General features: G+C 41.6%; 1 protein-coding gene across 1 annotated transcript; it reads left to right on the top strand.

The window, feature by feature from the left end:
• Positions 1-552: 552 nt before the first annotated feature.
• On the top strand, positions 553-22,889 carry LOC135522610 (divergent protein kinase domain 1C-like). The gene is made up of 4 exons (XM_064949038.1): positions 553-1,370; positions 14,569-15,252; positions 17,295-17,459; positions 22,311-22,889. Exons 1-4 carry the CDS (start codon positions 1,155-1,157, stop codon positions 22,578-22,580), a joined length of 1,335 nt encoding a protein of 444 aa, XP_064805110.1. The 5' UTR covers positions 553-1,154; the 3' UTR covers positions 22,581-22,889.
• Positions 22,890-23,416: the final 527 nt, after the last annotated feature.

Below are 23,416 nucleotides of genomic sequence, written 5' to 3'. Positions count from 1 at the left end.
ACATTCTGGGCACTTGCTACTCTTGCTCCGAGAGAGAGATAGAGAGTATAGAGAGAGAGAGTGAAGAGAGAATGGAGAGAGTAGGATATAATCTATTCCCTTGAGGCAGCAGAACCAACATTTGAAGATTCAATCCTTTATAGGCGTCTCAAACATGATCCTTCCGGTGAACTATTTGTTGTTAAAAATACATTTAAAAATAAAATCTGTTGATGGGGGCTGGTTTTCACTTGCCATATTTTATCCCCATTTACAAATAGAGCAGTTATCACAGAGCCTAAGAACACCTGGGCTGTTTTTACAGTTAGGCCTGTTGTGTGTGGCACAGAAGAAAGTACACAGAGAGACTAATAAGAATTGGCAGCACACTCGGCAGACACAACTGTGCAGGGACTGTGTCTTAGCAAAGTCCCGGCTGCCGTGGTAACGGCAAAAAAGAGTGCTGCAACCCGAAAGGAGGCGATCTCATAACAAGGGGGCGGGAGGCAGAGGAAAGGGGGAAGAGGTGGGGTGCGCGAGAAAGAGGGCGAGAGAGAGGGAGAGAGAGAGAGAGCGAGAGAGAGAGAGAGAGAAAGAAAGAAAGAAAGACAGATGGGGAAAAATAATGGAAATAGGGGTAGAGATAAGACAGGAGAGAGAAACTGCAGGGGAGTCTCTCCAGTTTGATAGAAAGAGTGTAGCGTAGAAGAGGTGCTCAGAGCAGTTGACTGGCCGTGCACTCACAGCACAGCCTCTCAATCAGTGCACTTGGCTATGCTTATTCAGGAAAAACACACACACATACAAAAACACACACAAGGAGGAAGGAGCTGGGAGCTGGGAAGGCAGCCCAGGAGAAGGAAACCAAATGGGGCAGAGCGCCTGAGTTTAAGATCCAGCAGCTGTCTCAAGGGGGGCAGGGGGGGCCTCCAGACAAGCACCGGCCAGCCAGTCAACGGGCCAGCCATGGGGAGCTACCAGGCAGCAGACAGAGAGAGGAGAAACCAGAAGAGCATGTACCCAGCAGGACAGACCCTACCAGCAGCACTGCAGCTTCCCAACACCAGACGGCCACTACCAGAGATGCAAGACAATTGGGCTGAGTGGGTGCTGACTAATTAACTCTCACCCCTGAGCGGTTTAACCAGGGGTTGAAGGGGGGCTGCGGTCAACAGATGTGGTCGTTGCGGAGGGCCATGGGGCCAGAGCCATCGCGGGGGCGCTGTCTGCTCAGGTGGCTCGGGATGAAAGTGTGCCGCAGGAGCACGCTGGTGTTCGCCCTGCTCTGGTTCGGCTCCTGGGTCTTTCTCAATGGCCTGGTGTTTGTGCACAGGACCATCCTCTCCGACTACTGCACGGACGACAAGAGCAAGAAGATCCTGCAGAGAGTGGTGAGTACAGTACATGGAGACGGCGGACTCACACTTCCATTTCGATGTTGACACTGAACTTGAGGTTAGTGTGAATACTGATACACACAACGTAAAATGTGTGTGTGTGTGTGTGTGTGTGTGTGTGTGTGTGTGTGTGTGTGTGTGTGTGTGTGTGTGTGTGTGTGTGTGTGTGTGTGTGTGTGTGTGTGTGTGTGTGTGTGTGTGTGTGACACAACACAAACCACACACTAAGCCAAACAATATTACACATGAAGATAATATAGAGTAGACAGAGTCAAAATATTTTCTCAAGGTAAAGTTATTTAATCCATAGACATCTATATGTCTTGGACAAATACCTTTTGAATTATACCAACCAACATTCACAGAGTAACACACTGTGATGGAATTAAGCCGAATTGACAGGATACCATGAGAATGTAGAGCGGAAAAACCAAATAAACATCACGACTCAATTGAGAAGCATTTCCTAAGCAGTAGTAGACATAAAAATGCCTTCAGTTGCTCCTCTCGCTCTCTCTCCCTTACTCTTAACCTCTGTACTATAGAAATATGCCTTTTAATTAACTTGCTCTAAACCTTACAAAAAAAAATTTTACGTTTTGAAACTGCAGTGAAAGTGCAGTAACTGCAGTCGGCTGTGTTATTTTGGACACAGTATTTGCAGCCTACTACAGTTATACTGCATTATAACGACAGTTATACGACAGTGTATTGCAGTTATACTGTACTCTGACTGCAATCGTTTTTCGTAAGGGAAGCGCCGAGACCACAGTCCATCCCTTTGTTTACTTAAAAGACAGAATTATTTCTGCACTGCCACGCTCTCTACTTAGTACACCGACTAATGTTTCAGCCCCAACATCTTTCTGTAGCCCTCGAGGCATTTCACAACAATACATTTAATGGGGAGGACATTTTCTCAAAAATGATTGCTGGTAGTGATAAAACTGTAAGACATTAGACATTTTCCATCATTTTATTTCTCTAGCCTTTTTTTTCCCCTGAGTCTTGATTTGATAAACAATACAGTGAGACTTAACTGTATTTCAATAAAATTACGATTGGATACTCATCTGAGTTTAACTTCTAGAAGTGGCCCTGAACCTCAAACAAAATAATTGCAATTTTTTTCTGGGATTACTTCTTGGTTCTAAAGCTTTTACATAAAGCGCACTTTTATACTAGTAGATTACACACAATATTGAGTGGGTGGTTAAATCTCATTTCAGTGTGTCACTTGTGGAAGTGAGACACAAATCTCTTCCGGGTAGGTGGAGACTGAAGTTGTTATTTCTCACCCAGATCATAACAAAACGATAGAGCAACGTATCCCATTCTGGCTAACCAACATCACTTCACTGCCAAAACCACACAAGACAGAAAGGGCAGGATTTCTAAAGCTTTCCACCATTTTTTCCAAAGGTAATTCAACTTGCACTGAAAGAATATAATATAATATAAACATTTGAAGTCGGAAGTTTACATACACTTAGGTTGGAATCATTAAAACCCGTTTTTCCACCACTCCACACATTTCTTGTTAACAAACTATAGTTTTGGCAAGTCGTTTAGGACATCTTCTTTGTGCATGGCACAAGTCATTTTTCAAACAATTGTTTACAGACAGATTATTTCACATATAATTCACTGTATCACAATGCCAGTGGGTCAGAAGTTTACATACAGTGCCTTGCAAAAGTATTCGGCCCCCTTGAACTTTGCGACCTTTTGCCATATTTCAGGCTTCAAATATAAAGATATAAAACTGTATTTTTTTGTGAAGAATCAACAACAACACACAACTGTGTCATCCATAGACATTAAAGTCAAAGTTACTTATTGCACAGGTCATTTGGCTGGAATTTAATAAATGTCAATTTCAAAGGGATGGTGTTCTTCGGCATGCAAGCCTCCCCCTTTTTCCTCCAAACATAACGATGGTCATTATGGCCAAACCGTTCTATTTTTGTTTTATCAGACCAGAGGACATTTCTCCAAAAAGTACGATCTTTGTCCCCATGTGCTGTTGCAAACCGAAATCTGGCTTTTTTTATGGAGTTTTTGGAGCAGTGGCTTCTTCCTTGCTGAGCGGCCTTTCAGGTTATGTCGATATAGGAATCGTTTTACTGTGGATATAGATACTTTTGTATCTGTTTCCTCCAGCATCTTCACAAGGTCCTTTGCTGTTGGTTTGGGATTGATTTGCACTTCTCGCATCAAATGTACGTACATCTCTAGGAGACAGAACGCATCTCTTTCCTGAGTGGTATGACGGCTGCGTGGTCCTATGGTGTTTATACTTGCGTACTATTGTTTGTACAGATGAACGTGGTACCTTCAGGCGTTTGAAAATTGCTCCCAAGGATGAACCAGACTTGTGGATGTCTACAATTTTGGCTAATTTCTTTTGATTTTCCCATGATTTCAAGCAAAGAGGCACTCCATTTGAAGGTAGGCCTTGAAATACATCCACAGGTACACCTCCAATTGACTCAAATGATGTCCATTAGCCTATCAGAAGCATCTAAAGCAATGACAGCATATTCTGGAATTTTCCAAGCTGTTTAAAGGCACAGTCAACATAGTGTACAGTGCCTTGCGAAAGTATTCGGCCCCCTTGAACTTTGCAACCTTTTGCCACATTTCAGGCTTCAAACATAAAGATATAAAACTGTATTTTTTTGTGAAGAATCAACAACAAGTGTGACACAATCATGAAGTGGAACGACATTTATTGGATATTTCAAACTTTTTTAACAAATCAAAAACTGAAAAATTGGGCGTGCAAAATGATTCAGCCCCTTTACTTTCAGTGCAGCAAACTCTCTCCAGAAGTTCAGTGAGGATCTCTGAATGTTCCAATGTTGACCTAAATGACTAATGATGATAAATACAATCCACCTGTGTGTAATCAAGTCTGCGTATAAATGCACCTGCACTGTGATAGTCTCAGAGGTCCGTTAAAAGCGCAGAAAGCATCATGAAGAACAAGGAACACACCAGGCAGGTCCGAGATACTGTTGTGAAGAAGTTTAAAGCCGGATTTGGATACAAAAAGATTTCCCAAGCTTTAAACATCCCAAGGAGCACTGTGCAAGTGATAATATTGAAATGGAAGGAGTATCAGACCACTGCAAATCTACCAAGACCTGGCCGTCCCTCTAAACTTTCAGCTCATACAAGGAGAAGACTGATTAGAGATGCAGCCAAGAGGCCCATGATCACTCTGGATGAACTGCAGAGATCTACAGCTGAGGTGGGAGACTCTGTCCATAGGACAACAATCAGTCGTATATTGCACAAATCTGGCCTTTATGGAAGAGTGGCAAGAAGAAAGCCATTTCTTGAAGATATCCATAAAAAGTGTTGTTTAAAGTTTGCCACAAGCCAGCTGGGAGACACACCAAACATGTGGAAGAATGTGCTCTGGTCAGATGAAACCAAAATTGAACTTTTTGGCAACAATGCAAAACGTTATGTTTGGCGTAAAAGCAACACAGCTCATCACCCTGAACACACCATACCCACTGTCAAACATGGTGGTGGCAGCGTCATGGTTTGGGCCTGCTTTTCTTCAGCAAGGACAAGGGGGGATGGTTAAAATTGATGGGAAGATGGATGGAGCCAAACACAGGACCATTCTGGAAGAAAACCTGATGGAGTCTGCAAAAGACCTGAGACTGGGACGGAGATTTGTCTTCCAACAAGACAATGATCCAAAACATAAAGCAAAATCTACAATGGAATGGTTCAAAAATAAACATATCCAGGTGTTAGAATGGCCAAGTCAACGTCCAGACCTGAATCCAATCGAGAATCTGTGGAAAGAACTGAAAACTGCTGTTCACAAATGCTCTCCATCCAAGCTCATTGAGCTCGAGCTGTTTTACAAGGAGGAATGGGAAAAACTTTCAGTCTCTCAATGTGCAAAACTGATGGAGACATACCCCAAGCGACTTACAGCTGTAATCGCAGCAAAAGGTGGTGCAACAAAGTATTAACTTAAGGGGGCTGAATAAGTTTGCACGGCCAATTTTTCAGTTTTTGATTTGTTAAAAAAAGTTTGAAATATCCAATAAATGTCGTTCCACTTCATGATTGTGTCCCACTTGTTATTGATTCTTCACAAAAAAATACAGTTTTATATCTTTATGTTTGAAGCCTGAAATGTGGCAAAAGTTTGCAAAGTTCAAGGGGGCCGAATACTTTCGCAAGGCGCTGTACACTATGTTGACTGTGCCTTTAAACAGCTTGGAAAATTCCAGAATATGCTGTCATTGCTTTAGATGCTTCTGATAGGTTAATTGACATCATTTGAGTCAATTGGAGGTGTACCTGTGGATGTATTTCAAGGCCTACCTTCAAATGGAGTGCCTCTTTGCTTGAAATCATGGGAAAATCAAAGGAAATGAGCCAAAATTGTTGACCTCCACAAGTCTGGTTCATCCTTGGGAGCAATTTTCAAACACCTGAAGGTACCACGTTCATCTGTACAAACAATAGTACGCAAGTATAAACACCATAGGACCACGCAGCCGTCATACCACTCAGGAAAGAGATGCGTTCTGTCTCCTAGAGATGTACGTACATTTGGTGCGAGAAGTGCAAATCAACCCCAAACCAACAGCAAAGGACCTTGTGAAGATGCTGGAGAAAACAGATACAAAAGTATCTATATTCACAGTAAAACGAGTCTTATATCGACATAACCTGAAAGGCCGCTCAGCAAGGAAGAAGCCACTGCTCCAAAAACTCCATAAAAAAAGCCAGATTTCGGTTTGCAACTGCACATGGGGACAAAGATCGTACTTTTTGGAGAAATGTCCTCTGGTCTGATAAAACAAAAATAGAACGGTTTGGCCATAATGACCATCGTTATGTTTGGAGGAAAAAGGGGGAGGCGTGCATGCCCGAAGAACACCATCCCTTTGAAATTGACATTTATTAAATTCCAGCCAAATGACCTGTGCAATAAATAACTTTGACTTTAATTTCTATGGATGACAGTTCACAGAGGAAATGTAACACCCCTCTGTCTCCTCAGGGCAAAGACCTTGGTCAGATAAATGATGACCTTTGATACCATGGAATGTTCTGTCCTCTAAATATGAAACAAAAAAAGACTCAGGGTGGGGATCTAACCTGACACAATGAGCCACTGCTGATTATCCAGCATGAATTTAATGACACAAAATATGACTAAATACACAAGGCAATGATAGCTAGATTTCATATTATGATTACATGAACCCCATTGTCTCCCATCAACATTTACTCTGCCAATTCCTTAAATGTTTAACCTCATAAATAACCCCAAACATGCTTTTAAATTCCCCTTTAAATGCAGCTAGTCCAGTATATAATGTGGACAGACAAGAAATGAGCACAAAATAGACAAACAGTGGTTGCTTTTGCGACTCCCTTTTGGCAAGCTGCCCAGTGAAATACCTAATGTTGGCCAACCTCAAAAAGTAGCCTCTCTTTAGGGTCAAACTGACCATTGTGTGCCCGAGGTTGACAGGACAGAACAAAAACCTCCCAACCTCTGTTTTTGTTCTCTGAGCGTTTATTCCTGTTCAGACAGAAAGTTCCTATTCTGTCTGATGTCAGTATATATCATTATTTATTTGCATTTGTGCAATGATATGTACCCACATACAGTACTTAGAGGATTTACCTCATTATTTTGTTAAAGTGTACAGATATAAATGTGTTAATAGTTTATTTAGCTTCTCATCTAAATGTCGTTGCATATAGGTTTGGGGCTAAATTGATATATTATGTGGCTTGAGGCGAACACAGGCTTGAGGCTAAATTGTATATTATATGCAGTCATTTGTATCTCAATATCAAATCATTTTTGGGTGAAAGTTAAATACCTTACTGTGATTGTTTTCAATTAAAATTGTGCAAAATAAATAGCTCCTTAAAAAATAGCAATTTCTAAAAGCAATCATTTTGCTAGGACTGTCTGGGAGTGGTCTGAGTGGGGTCGGGGAAACTGAAAAATAGCTATTATTGGCAGAGAGATTTGGGACTCTCTTTCTTATTGGTTTATTAAGTAATTTACCGCCTGGTGATGTCACCAGACAGGCCAAAACTCCATCCCACCAAAACAGGCAGAAATGTCAGTCAGTCTTTTCAAACAGCTCTTATGCTGTATTATTCCAACCTCATAGTGTGGAAATATATACAGTAACAGTCAAAAGTTTGGACACACCTACTCATTCAAGGTTGTGTTTTTTACTATTTTCTACATTGTAGAAGTGAAGACATCAAAACTATGAAATAACACATATGGAATCATGTAGTAACAAAAACGAATCAAAATATACTTTATATTTGAGATTATTCAAAGTAGCCACCCTTTGCCTTGATGACAGCTTTGCACACTCTTGGCATTCTCTCAACCAGCTCCATGAGATATTCACCTGGAATACATTTCAATTAACAGGTGTTCCTTGTTAAAAGTGAATTTGTGAAATGACTTTCCTTCTTAATACGTTTGAGCCAATCAGTTGTGTCGTAGGGGTGGTATAGAGAAGATAGCCCTATTTGTTAAAAGACCAAGTCCATATTATGGCAAGAACAGCTCAAATTTGTTCAACACTTTTTTGTTTACTACATGTTTACATATGTGTTATTTCATAGTTTTGATGTCTTCACTATTATTCTACAATGTAGAAAATAGTAAAAAAATAAAAAATAAAAACCTGGAGTGTCCAAACTTTTGACTGATACTGTATATAACATAGAAATATCATGTTATTGACTGCACTGGGCCATTATTTATCAGTTGATGGTATTTTGAATTACTAGATGAAACCTATTACACTCATACCTTGTGAACATATTACCACAACCACACACTGGGAAGGCAGTAGGTGACTTTGAGAGCGAACTTTGATGGAAATGCTCCATAATCCTGACGATAGACACAGGGACTAACCTTGTCCCAATATTTCTATGATTATCTACGGTTTCTTGATTTGCAAAGATGAAGCATATATCCTGCTTGGAACAACTTCTCACAATGGCAAGGGAGGTTGACTCTCAGCTGGCAATAGGGACTTTGTGGTTTAGTCAGCCTTTACTAATTGAACAAATCCCTTAACCTTTTTTTTGCACACCTTAATAGCTTTCTGCTCTGGTGCTTACACTACAGCTTGGCTTTTTAAAGTTCTTTATTCACGCATTTAGCCAGCCATAAATTGGCATTGCCTGGAGATAGGGAATGGTGCTAAGGCCACGACAATGTGAATTCTAATGATGGTTGTGTTTCATAGGATAGTTGCAGTACTGTTACAAAAAGTATACATTATATATTCTACCATCTGTAAAAAAAAAAATATATAAAAAAAAACTGTAAATATGCTATTGTGTTCTTTTAATGTCATGCCATTGTGAATAACATGATTGGTTAATGATACTGTGATAATAGTAGCACTCAACATGTATGTACTGTATGGCTTCACAGGTATGTAACCACTTGTGGAGATGGAACAGGCATACAAATCATTAATATAGTATCTGTGGTCAAATCAAATCAAATGTATTTATAAAGCCCTTTTTACATCAGCAGGTGTCACAAAGTGCTTTTACAAAAGCCCAGCCTAAAACCGCAAACAGCAAGTAATACAGATGTGGAATCTTTGGTTTGATTTTTGATCTGAATTTAATAATATCTGTAGTAACTTTCGTGATTTGTAAATATATGTGCTAGTAAACCAGCCTTTTGAGATTACAAACAATATGACGAAGAATTGAATCCCACAGCTAAACTATCAATTAATGTAACGTTATTCAGGCCACTGAATAAATTGGTTTAGTTTGAGTCCAAGAAGCAGCAATGATGTTGTGTATAGTGCAAACATCATGTTGGAAAACTATTACTCCCAGTGAACTGAACTTCTTGTAAAACAGGCAACCCACTCAGTGCTCTCAAAATGTATGCATTTGTTGCTCTTCTCCATTTTAAAATGAATAAACACAATGAATAAACACAATGTTCACCCAAATTCACACTCCACACAACAATAGTATCAATTATGGTACTACTATGCATTCACATAAACTGAAAGCGCGAACCACCGCATTTAACCATGGAAAGTTTACTGGGAATATGGCCAGATACAAACAGTGTTGTTATTCCCTCCACAAGGCAATCAAACAAGTAAAATGTCAGTATAGAGACAAAGTGGAGTCACAATTCAAAGGCTCAGACATGAGACGTATGTGGCAGGGTCTACAGACAATCACGGACTACAAATAGAAAATCAGACACGTGATGGACACCGACGTCTTGCTTCCAGACAAACTAAACACCTTCTTTGCCCGCTTTGAGGATAATACAGTGCCACCGACGTTGCCCGCTACCTAAGACTGTGGGCTCTCCTTCTCTGTGAATGATGTGAGTAAGACCTTTAAACGTGCTAACCCTCGCAGAGCTGCTGGCCCAGACGGCATCCCTAGCTGCATCCTCAGTGCATATGCAGACAAGCTGGCTGGTGTGTTTACGGACATATTCAATCTCTCCCTATCCCAGTCTGCTGTCCACACATGCTTCAAGATGGCCACCATTGTTCCTGTACCCAAGAATGCAACCGTAACTGAACTAAATGACTATCACCCAGTAGCACTCACTTCTGTCATCATGAAGTGCTTTGAGAGACTAGTCAAGGATCATATCACCTACACCTTATCTGTCACCCTAGACCCACTTCAATTTGCGTACAGCCCTAACAGGTCCACAGATGATGCAATCGCCATCATACTGCACACTGCCCTATTCCACGTAAGAATGCTGTCCATTGACTACAACTCAGCATCGAACATCATAGTACACTCCAAGCTCATCATGAAGTTTGAGGCCTTTGGGTCTCAACCCCACCCTGTGCAATTGGGTCTTGGACAGGTGGTGAAGGTAGGAAACAACATCTCCACTTCACTGATCCTCAACACTGGGGCCCCACAAGGGTGTGTGCTCAGCCCCCTCCTGTACTCCCTGTTCCTGAAAAAATTTGGCTTACCTAAAACCCTCACCTAAAACCCTCACAAACCTTTACAGATGCACAATTGAGAGCATCCTGTCAGGCTGCATCACCGCCTGGTACGGCAACTGCACCGCCCATAACCGCAGGGCTCTCCAGAGGCTGGAGTCTGCACTACGTATCACTGGGGCAAACTACCTGCCCTCCAGGACACCTACAGCACTCGATGTCACAGGAAGGCCAAAAACATAATCAAGGACAACAACCACCCGAGCCACTGCCTGTTCACCCCCCTATCATCCACAAGGCGTGGTCAGTACAGGTGCATCAAAGCTGGGACAGAGAGACTAAAAATAGCCTCCATCTCAAGGCCATCAGACTGCCTACATACAGACTTGAAATCATTGGCCACTTTCATAATGCCACTTTAATAATATTTACATATATTGCATTGCTCGTCTGATATGTTTATACTGTATTTTGTACCATCTATTGCATTTTGCCTATGCTGCTCGGTCATTGCTCAGCCATATATTTATGTGTATATATTGTTATTCCATTCCTTTACTTAGATTTGTGTGTATTAGGTAGTTGTTGTGGAATTGTTAGATTACTTGAAAGATATTGCTGGACTGTCGGAACTAGAAGCACAAGCATTTCGCTACACTCGCAATAACATCTGCTAACCTTGTATGTGACCAATTTTTTTTTTTTTACAGTACTGGCTTACATTGGCCGCGAGTGAGCCAAAATAATTCTCACATTGTTCCCGCTTGGCAATTAGAGCCAAATGTAGTCATATAATAATCTAGGCTACAATGTATATATTTATATGATTGTCTATTGACTAAAAGGTCTTCTCTGGACATATTTGAGCAGATCTTTTTTTCCAGGCTCATTTTTTCCAGTGTTGTGAGGGAGAGAACTCTAAGTAGAGCTAAGGCTACTGTCACAGGACATTCCCCACATGCCTACTCTGACCAACGCTTGGGCCGGGCTGCGCTCCGCTCGACTGACCACAGACACACTGGTCCACTCCAGACTTTGCCAAGGGGAGAGCTCGATAAGCACCCAAAGTGCAATTATACAAAATCATTTTGTTTTTAAGATGATTTGAATGACAGGAATCTAACAAAATGTACAACATGCATTTAAACAAACCTAATTCCAAGCGATTTGTTGGTTATTACACACATGCTAAGGGATTTTACATTATTTATGCTATAGCTCCATTTCCCATGACCTAATACGATTACAGAATGATGAATACTGTAAAAACCTAAGCCTACTGCCACTTCCAGGTAGACTTTCTTCATAGGTAGAGGCCTTCAGAGTAAAAAGTGTGCGTAAATGGGCAGTAGTTTCTAAACATTGTCTCTTTCTATTTGATTGAATTCCAGCCATAGAACAGGAATACAATAGAAATGGTCCTGAAAAGTGGACCAATCTTTGCAGTGGTGTAAAACACTTAGTAAACCATGCCGTTGAGTTAAATCAGAAACGTACGTGATTTGCTTTTGTCGTGCCTTTTAAGGTCAATGTATTTGCACTTTTGAATATGGAATGTGCCCCAGAGACCGAATTTAGGTTTTGCTCAGCCAACAGATATTTCCTTGATTCTTATTGATGGCTGTTTGCTTTGTTCATTGTCTTTTGGGGGGGATTTCGAGAAATAAAATATAAAAGAAGGAAAAGTACAGAAAACAAACAAAACCTCTGATTTTTTTCACTGTGTCATCCAAACCCAACAATCATGAAGATGTGTCTTGCCTGGTTAACCAAAGGTTCATTAAGGGTGTGGACTACTTCAAAGTCTGGAGGGTATGGTTTCCCTTGAACCACTTATTCATAGCCAGAAAATTATCCTATGTTAATTCAAACAAAATAAACACTGAAAGGGTTGAGTCTGTGCACCCATATGCCTACCTGAACTATGTTAATTTAATACACTGCTTAGTGTAAAGCCTTATTAAAATATTTGCCTTTGAAGCAAATTGTAGACTTACCACCATGGCTGTATATGTTAGTGACAGAGACATGGTTGTTGCATTCACCAAGTGAGCTCTTAAGCGAATATGTTATAATTCAAAAATAAACGTTTAAAACAATACCTAACACATAGTTAGTTAGTTTTACCCTAATACAGAGGCCTGAAACTCATACACATCACTTTGAATGAAAACCAAAACTATAATCATCATATTTCCCTGCTTGCTCTATTGCAGGTAGAGTTTTAGAATAGTTTGTTTCAATATCTATGTTTGTGGTTTTTGCTCAATGTGATGCATTTAAAGTCCATATATTAGGGTAAAACTATGCCCTCAAAATAAGGCCTTATGAAATAAGTATGCTATTGTGTTAATTGTAAAAAATAAAACATAAACATATTCACTTCGGTTCTCACTTGGTGAAGTCCATACGATTGAAAATGTGTGAATGCAACAACCATGTCTCTGTCACTAACAAATACAGCCATGGGTGGTAACTCTACAATTTACTAGAAAAACATGTCAAATATTTTATTCGGGCTTTAAACTAAGCAATGTGTTAATTTAATTGTTCCGGTGTGTATATGAGTCCACAGACTTCACACTTTCAGTGTTGATATAACACTCTCAGTGTTCACCGGAGAATTTGCTGTTTGTCATTAGCTAGAGCTTGAAACGCAACATGCTGTGGGCGTCAACAGGACTATTTATTGACTTTAGCTTCTGTACTGTAATTTGGCTCGTCTGTACATATCCACAACTGATAGCATGACATATAAACTGAAGCTGAATCCATGTTCATTTGGAGTTAACTTTTGTTATTAATCACAATTCAACGCTTTACAGACAGACAGGGTTTCTCTAACAATCAATTACATGTACATTGTAAACTCCAACACATATACAAATGCAAGTAAAACACCATGACAGACTTGCACACAGTCCAAACACCATGGTGGGAAAGTTTACATGCAAACAGAAGCTACAGTATAAACAGCTGCAGCCCGAAATGATGCAAGTACCATGAAATACAGGGAATTAACATGTACGTGTTGAACGTGGCAGCCGCACTGAAAAAAATATTTGTCCTGGGCCAGATGCCGAGGCTGGAACATTATGGCCACAGCGCAGCTTAGCCTACATAGTGCCGAGAGATCTTAGGGGCACATTAGGGACCTCAAAATAATTGCAAGGGTCTCTGAGTTCAACCCTCTGGAGGTAAGGTGAGGACACTTGTGGCCATCAAACTATATGATACAGCTTGAGACAGGCCACTTTCATTTGTGATTTCACCCAGCTTAACAGAGAGCAAAGTTGGAGCGCATTAAAGTCTGCCAAAACATCCATACTATGAAACTCAAGGAATTTATAATGTGCATTAAATATCAAGACAATACTGTTGACTCTTAATTTATTTTGTAAAATATATATATAATTATGCTATATGGACAACACTTAATTGTAAATTGTCCTCAGCGGCATTGTTTTAAATCATTACCAGTGTAATTACTTGGGAATTACATGCATGTTATTTCACCAATTAATAAAAATTAATTGTGTCACTACATTGTGTATAAAGTATGACCTAGGCTTGGAGGCTTGCAAATTCAATGTAACATGTAAGAGAGGCCACAGGAAAGGGTGGGGAAAGACCAATAAACCATTGTGAGGGTTGGTGATAAGGGAAACACAGCTATGGCTAAAGTGCTAATGCCATGCCACCCAGTAAAGCCATTAAGCATCTGATCTTGTTGAAATCGTGACCAACTCAAGATGACAGCTGTTTACTTTGGAATGTGGGCAGAGAGGGATTTTCTCTCTAATCCCCCAGAAACACTAATAATTTCCAACCTCTGGACCGACATCTATGCACCGAGACTTATAACAATCCCATTTGCTCGCTAATCCGAGACATTGAGAGCAGGTTAGAGGCCGAGTCTGAAGTGTGATGTGATATAATTCAGCATCAACTGAAAAATGTGCATCAAATGTACTGATGCGTACAGAATTGCCCATTTTAGGTTCAGTAGCACAATCACATAGTGCCATTCCCTTATTGGGATGAGACATGGACTACAAATCACATTTTAGTTGAAAAATGGCCACTATTTTCTGCTAAATTGTTGTTACCTCGATTGCATGACAACCGTATTATGTACACCAAAAATAATTAGATTTTGTCTGTGTGTGTTTATGTCTGTCTGTCTGTCCCAGTGTGAGGAGTATCGCGAGGGCGCCCTAACCGGTGACCTGTGTGAGGACCTGTGCGTGAGTGGCCAGGTGGAGTACAGGCGCTGCCTCTACTACGAGAACGGTAAGAAGGTGATCGAGGCCCGGTGGCGTGGCACGCCCGTGGTGCTCAAGTCCAAACTGGAAAACTTCACCTCATATGAAAGCCTGGGTCTCCTGGAGTACCAGGACGCAGCCGAAGAGCTCTCTCCCCTGGACGTGGTCTTCTACGCCACCCTGGAGATCAGGAACTCCCTGGGGCTGGATATAAGTGGCAACGCCTCGCTGCCGCCACTGTGGGGCCAGAGGCTTAGGGAGCATGGGCAGGCCTACTCGCGGGCCGAGCTAGCATCGCTGTGGTCCCTGCTCCAGCAGGAGGAGTACACTTTCCTGAGGGTGCTGCAGGACCTCAGCCGCCACTTAGCCAAGGTGTTGGGCTCCTGCGGACACTTCTACGCTGTGGAGTACCTGTCGGCAGGCCACGCCTGGGACCAGAACATCTTCTCGCTGGAGGAGGTATCGGCGGGCCCACGGACGGCGAGGGACATGGTGCACCGCATCGCCCTCAGCTTCCTGGACATGGCGTGGCGCTTCGACAACGACTTCTCGCACCGCCTCCACCTGTGTGACATCAAGCCGGAGAACTTTGCTATCCGGAAGGACCTTACGGTGAGCTGACCACGTTTGCACACACACTTGAGCCTGCAAAGGAACACACACACACACAGTACACCCATAGACACACATTCAACTAACATGCACACACCTCAAAGCAAAGAGTTGCTGACTCCCTCACACAAAACAACAGGGGAGCCTTGTGTGAAGGGAAAGCTGTCATTAAAACAGTCCCAAAACGTCTGCTGGGTAACCGTCACAAATCTGAGATATGTTTCTCTTTAGTGGGGGAGTTTAGATTCTTCCTGTGTAAACAAGACAGTAAAATCTAGCTCCTTTTTTTCACACTAAGACACACAGACCGACCCGATTTTGCCCCCATTCACATTAGTTAATTTGGCTGACTATGACCTATCAAGGACTGAGAGCAAGGTGCAAAGAACACCTTGCATTGGATTTGGGTTGTGTTTCTGCTGATGGGTGATTCATAGCATGAACAGACATCGAACATTGATATAACTATTTTCTGAATTGGTCACGTAAGCGGAATGAAAAGCTAACATCATTCACACAAAAGGATAGTGTGAGAACAGAGGGTATTACAATGTATTAACAGTCCTCTGCACCATTTTCATTTGATTTCCATAAAAGGGCCACAAACAGCTGTTTGAGCAATCAATGAAAAACACGTCTTATTTTCAGGGTCTGTAGACTTGGCTTATGTAACTATGACGCAAATTTAGCTTTAGAAAGGAAATAATTATTCCTATTTTAGGATGGAGAAAATTACGTCATTGTTATACACCATATTATCATTGTTGCAGCGGCATTCGTGACTGGAAAATATTATTTTGATGAGGCCCTTAATGAGATAACCATTGTTATATGGACATCATTTAGTGTGTAATGTGCATGCGGGTCAGAATGCCGATGCAAATTACCCTTCGAAGATAAAAAGTAACATGCAAGCTTTTATTTTGCTTATGAATGTTTGGAAGAAAAAACAGTTTGGAAACCTTTTCTCCGTCATGTTTTTTTCCCCCCTGTATAATTGCTGGTAAGTTTACACTTTTTTGAAAGCATCGAAGTTCAAAAGATTACACTGTTTGAAATTAAACATAATATTATTGTACCTGTCATGGCTCACACAAACAGTGAGCTCATGTTATAATGTGAACAAAGACCAGGAGAAAGGAGATGAATCCAAAGGAGGCTTGTTATTGTTTATGTTTCAGCTGCTCTGTAATTAAAACAAAGTAGACTTTCAATCCCTCCTCTCTCTGTTTTATAGCTCCAGGGGATACAGCTGATCCCTGCTTCCGTTTTCTCATGTAATAATAAACAGAGGAAGTGAAATGTCTATGTTATATACGGGGGGCGGGGGGGGGGTATATTGAGGGGGTATATTGTGTATATTAAATGTATGTTGGGGCAAACAGTATATTGAGGGGGTATATTGTATATATTAAAAGTATATTGGGGTACATGTTGGGTTGGCTTGCTTCGTTGAGAATAGCACTTATTATCATGTCTGTCAGATCTACAGCTCCTTCAAACACTACGTATGCTTACTGTCTCTTATTTTCACTGATCACGAAGACCTTCCAAGGTTGGACAGTGACAGGTTTTGTTTATTTGGTGGCGTGTTCTGCCATAAATCAGCTGTAGCTGACATGAAATGCTGCAGTGGAGTCATTCTTTACGAGCCATCTACTGCAAAGAGGACGGACATATCAAGCCATGCAGATTAAACAGCAACTCCCTTAAACAGCAATGTGAGAGAAAAGAAGGACTTTATTTTCTCTATGATCACATCAATGACAAATTCCACATTTATCCAACAGGAATATTTACAATTTGGTTACTCTTGATTTAATACCCTCCCTTTTTTTAAATGTGTTTTTCAGACAGTGGAATAGGGAGATGGATGAAAGGGCAAAGGCAAGACTGATAGTGGTGGATGTAAGAAAGGATAGGCCTAATACATTTGACTATTGAATCCTTGCCTCTGTGGTCAATGTGAGCTCAGGAGTTGGCAGCAATGCAACATGACCAGACTCCGGCATTTACTCACCTCTCTCTGTGCTGTTCTGCAGGTGGTGGCTATAGATGTGGACATGGCCTTCTTCGAGCCCAAAATGCGAGACATCCTTGAGCAGAACTGCACTAACGACGACGACTGCAACTTCTTTGACTGCATATCCAAATGCAACATGAAGACGAACAAGTGCAGTTCCAAGCGGAGAAATAGCAACCTGCAGGTATGTATGGTTGCATCGAAATATGAACGGTATATAAAAAATACTGTTGGTCCCATGCTTAATGAGCTGAAATTAAAGATCCCAGAAATGTTCTATTCGTACAAATACAGTTGAAGTCGGAAATTTACATACACCTTAGCCAAATGCATTTAAACTCATTTTTTTCACAATTCATGACATTTAATCAAGTAAAAATATCCTGTATTAGGTCAGTTAGGATCACCACTTTATTTTAAGAATGTGAAATGTCAGAATAATAGTAGAGAGAATGATTTATTTCAGCTTTTATTTCTTTCATCACATTCCCAGTGGGTCAGAAGTCTACACACACTGAATTAGTATTTGGTAGCATTTCCTTTGAATTGTTTAACTTGGGTCAACTGTTTCGGGTAGCCTTCCAAAAGCTTCACACAATAAATTGAATGAATTATGGCCCATTCCTCCTGACAGAGCTGGTGTAACTGAGTCAGGTTTGTAGGCTTAATTGCTCGCACACACTTTTTCAGTTCTGCCCACACATTTTCTATAGGATTGAGGTCAGGGCTTTGTGATGGCCATTCCAATACCTTGACTTTGTTGTTCTTAAGCCATTTTGCCACAATTCTGGAAGTATGCTTGGGGTCATTGTCCATTTGGAAGACCCATTTGCGACCAGGCTTTGACTTCCTGACTGATGTCTTGAGATGTTGTTTCAATATATCCACATCATTTCCCTTACTCATGAAGCCATCTATTTTCTGAAGTGCACTAGTACCTCCTGCAGGCAAAGCACCCCCACAACATGATGCTGCCACCCCCATGCTTCACTGTTGGGATGGTGTTCTTCGCCTTGCAAGCATCCCCCTTTTTCTTCCAAACATAACGATGGTCATTATGGCCAAACCGTTCTATTTTTGTTTCATCCGACCAGAGGACATTTCTCCAAAAAGTATGATCTTTGTCCCCATGTGCAGTTGCAAACTGTAGTCTGGCTTTTTTATGGCAGTTTTGGAGCAGTGGCTTCTTCCTTGCTGAGCGGCCTTTCAGGTTATGTTGATATAGGACTCGTTTTACTGTGGATATAGATACTTTGGTACCTGTTTCCTCCAGCATCTTCACAAGGCCCTTTACTGTTGTTCTGGGATTATTTTGCACTTTTAACACAATATTACGCTCATATCTAGGAGACAGAACGTGTCTCCTTCCTGAGTGGTATGCCGGCAGAGTGGTCCCATGGTGTTTATACTTGCATACTATTGTTTGAACAGGTGAACGTGGTACCTTCAGGCGTTTGTAAATTGCTCCCAATGATGAACCAGTCTTGTGGAGGTCTACAATTGTTTTTCTGAGGTCTTGGCTGATTTATTTTGATTTATTTTTCCATGATGTCAAGCAAAGAGGGACTGAGTTTGAAGGTAGGCCTTGAAATACATCCACAGGTACACCTCCAATTGACTCAAATGATGTCCATTAGCCAATCAGAAGCAGGAATGTCCACCAGAACTGTTGGTATAAAATGTAATATTAATTTCTCTACCATAAGCCGACTCCAATGTTGTTTTAGAGATTTTGGCAGTACGTCCTACCGGCCTCACAACCGCAGACTACGTGTAACCATGTCAGCCCAGCACCTCCACATCCGTCTTCTTCACCTGCGGGATCGTCTGAGACCAACCACCCGGACAGCTGATGAAAAACTGTTGGTTTGCACAACCAACATTTTTTGCACAAACTGTCAGAAACCATCTCAGGGAAGCTCATCTGCATGCTCATTATCCTAACCAGGGTCTTGACCTGATTGCAGTTTGGCATTGTAACGAACTTCAGTGGGAAAATGCTCATCTTTGATGGCCACTGACACACTGGGGAAATGTGCTCTTCACAGACGAATCACGGTTTCAACTGTACCGGGCAGATGGCAGACAGTGTATATGACGTTGCGTGGGCGAGCAGTTTCTTGATGTCAACATTGTGAACAGAGTGCCCCATGGTGGTGGTGGGGTTATGGTATGGGCAGGCATAAGCGACAGACAATGAACACAATTGCATTTTATCCATGGCAATTTCAATGCACAGAGATACCGTGACGAGATCCTGAGGTCCATTGTCGTGCCATTCCTTCGCCGCCATCACATCATGTTTCAGCATGATAATGAATGGCCCCATGATCTGTACACAATTCCTGGAAAGCTGAAAATGTCCCAGTTCTTCAATTGCCTGTATACTCACCAGCCCCTACCTTTTTTTAAGGTATCTGTGATCAACAGATGCATATCAATATTCCAAGTCATGTAAAAACCATAGATTACTGCCTAATGAATTTATTTCAATTGACTGATTTCCTTATATGAACTGTAACTCAGTAAAATCTTTGAAATTGTTGTAAGTTGCATTTATATGTTGTTCATTGTATTTTCAACTCATTCTAAACATTACAATTAAACAAGTTGTTGAATTGTTACTTGGCTGATCCTCTCAATATCTATACTAAAGCCCTCTGTTATGGTTGTTGAAGGAACTGGACCAAGGTGCAGCGTTGTGAGCGTACATTTTCTCTTTATTTGAAAAGATGCAGAACAAAATAAACACTACAAAACAAACCGTGAAGCTAAAGGCTATGTGCCCTAAACAAAGTCAACTTCCCACAAAGACCGGTGGAAAAATGGCTACCTAAGTATGGATCTCAATCAGAGACGACGATAGACAGCTGCCTCTGAATGAGAACCACACCCGGCCAAAGAAATAGAAATAAAGAAACTAGAATGCCCACCCTAGACACACCCTCAACTTTTAACCTCTTGATACTCCCCATCCCGGATCCGGAATCATGAATAAAGCCTCAGGCTCATTAGCATAACGCAACGTTAACGATTTCTGAAAATCGCAAATAAAATGAAAATAATGCGCCTGCTCTCAAGCTTAGCCTTTTCTTAACAACATTGTCATCTCAGATTTTCAAAATATGCTTTTGAACCATAGCAAATCACTAATTTGTGTAAGAGTATGCTAAGCTAGCTTAGCATTTTGAGTAGCATTTAGCACGCAACATTTTCACAAAAACCAGATAACCAAATAAATAAAATCATTTACCTTTGAAGAGCTTCGGATGTTTTCAATGAGGAGACTCTCAGTTACATAGCAAATGTTCAGTTTTTCCTGAAAGAATCTTTGTGTAGGAGAAATCGCTCCGTTTTGTACATCACATTTGGCTACCGAAACTAACCGAAAATTCAGTCACCAAAACGTCAAACTTTTTCCGAATTAACTCCATAATATCGACCGAAACATGGCAAACGTTGTTTGGAATCAATCCTCAAGGTGTTTTTTCACATATCTCTTCATTGATATGCAGTTCGTGGAAGCCTGCTTTCCCCTCAGAATCGCATGGAAAAATACCAGCAGCTGAAAAAGACGCACCAATTTCGACGGAGGACACCGGGCGGACACCTGGAAAATGTAGTCTCTTATGGTCAATCTTCCAATGATATGCCTACAAATACGTCACAATGCTGCAGCACCTTGGGGAAACGACAGAAAGGGCAGGCTCATTCCTCTCGCATTCACAGCCATATAAGGAGACAATGGAAAACGGAGCCTCAAAAATCCTGCTGGTTTCCAGGTTGCCGTTTCATCTTGGTTTTGCCTGTAGCTCCCGTTCTAGGGCACCCACAGAGAATATCTTTGCAGTTCTGGAAAATTCAGTATTTTCTTTCCAAAACTATCAATTATATGCATAGTCGAGCATCTTTTTGTGACAAAATATCTTGTTTAAAATGGGAACGTTTTTCATCCAAAAATGAAATTGCGCCCCTAGAGTTTTACTTTAATTATGAGTGTGGAGTTGAGTGCTACAAGGAATGTTAATTTCTTATGATAACACTAGGGTTTTTCAGAGCATATTCATAATACAAGAAGTAAATCCAGGTTAGATAAGACTTCGAGAGTTCCTCAATAGTATCATTAGCGTCAAGGGGCATTGATCCAAATAAATCACGAGGGATTGTAAAGGATGTAATCGAATGCAGATTATTAATGCCTTGCACACGGAAATACATTTTTAAATATCATTTCCCAGACATTTGCGGAGATCACACGCATAACACCCTTGAGGCCGGGATCCAATCCGATTGCATTTTTCTGGCAATGCACGTTATAAAGGCAATATTTCTGTGTTCATGGAGACCCCATTCATGGTGAACACTGCACGTCAGACTCAATCGAAAATTACCTTGGCATATTGTCCACATCTGCAATCAGATTGAATCCCAACCCAAAAGTAAATGCAGTACGCAGATCGCAGATCCGAATTTGTTATGAATACCGGCTTTGAGTCAGTACCTATTCTTTGACATACTACGCATCCAATTGAAAAATTGACATACTGTTGTCACTCACACTGCCGGATGCACTGGAGAAGTGGATAGCTCCCAGATAATGCCGTTTACGTGATTACACCAGGTCCACCTCAAGGCCACAGGTGGCTGCTGCGATACCTTTCCTCCACTTCTGAACACTTATCGTAACCCTCGCTGACCCCTACCTCTCCATTGTACTGCCTGCCATACAAGGAGACAATAGAGGCTTTGTCATTTAACGATTGCAGGGGTAGAGGAAAGGGTATTTGTGTCTGGGTGGCTTATGTCCCCTTCAAATTGGCGTGTAATAAGAATATGACTGATAATGACCCCAGTGATAATTAAATAAGAACAGAGGAACAGTAGGTCACTCTCACAATGACTACTGATTGCCCCCTCCACTTCTCTCAACTTTCTGTTACCCTCTTTCCTTTTGGGTCTCTCACTGTCTCCCCCTCTTCTCTCTTCCTTTCTTCACTCCTCTCTGGTCTGTCACCCCCTCTTCTGCTCTGGACAGGTGATCTGTGAGAAGATCTTTAGGCCCTGGTTCTCTCCCACGCTGCTAGGCGCCAAGGCGGGCCTCCCCCCCCAGGTGGACCTCCAGCGGGCAGTGCAAGAGTGCGTAGACACTGCAGGGGGTGAGGACGAGGAGAAAGACCGGGCTGTCCAGAAGCGGCTGCTAGACCTCCTCACGGGCCTCCTCCACCAAGGGGCATCCTCTGAGCATTGGGGCGAAGGAGGAGAAGATAGAGAGGGCATTCACCCTCACACAGCTCTTAACTTCTGACTGTTCCCCCTCACAAAAACTATTCAGTGGAGAAACCAACAGTATTGGCTTCATGAGACACTAATTTAAAATGTTTTTGATGTTTTGCATTTTGTGAGGTGGTTCCTGAGGGCTGGATGATACTGGTTTTTGAAGTGACAAAATATGCTCTGATGCTGTTAGCACTGACTATGTGCTTTAGTACCTACAGTAAGCAGACTATGGCAGTTTCAGAGGTATTACTGTAGCATCTGCCAATAACTGATGGTCTATCAAGCAAGTGGTCATTCTATTTGAGTCATCTTTACCTCAAATAAATGCAGAAACTTTCTTTTGACCCTTTTGTACAGTCGGCCTATAATCTCATGATCACTTCAGAGCTTTTTGAAAATGTTTTGCAATGTCTGTATGAACGGAAGGTTTGTAGTCATGCACCCGCTTGTGATCCACTAGCCAAAACCACAGCTGCCTGTTGTCAGGTCCACCTTTTGTTTCAAGTAACATGTCAACACTTTCCAGGCTAATGGACGGGGAGAAGCATATATCAGAAACTGCGCTTGGCTCCCACCATCCGGCCTGGTCGCCTGTTTCAATGGGAAATGACGATGCTGCTGTGCGAGTACTCCCCTTCTTTATTCAGTGGCCTTAGCTTCCAAAAAAAATCAGGTTCACTAGGCTCTCCAGCTGGTTCACCACAGGACAGGGGGAGGAAATAAGATGAAGAACAGGCTTTGGACAGGAAGGGAGGGTGGGATGGGAGGGGCAAAACACATCTCAATCTCCATCTCAACCAAAAATGTAAGTAAAGATATCGGATTAAATCAAGTCAAACTGTGTTTAAAGTGCATTTAAGGTTT

Source organism: Oncorhynchus masou, chromosome 30, assembly GCF_036934945.1.
Source record: "Oncorhynchus masou masou isolate Uvic2021 chromosome 30, UVic_Omas_1.1, whole genome shotgun sequence".
NCBI lineage: Eukaryota > Metazoa > Chordata > Actinopteri > Salmoniformes > Salmonidae > Oncorhynchus > Oncorhynchus masou.
Note: the sequence above shows the minus strand (reverse complement) of the source record. Positions and strands in the feature narration are given on the sequence as shown.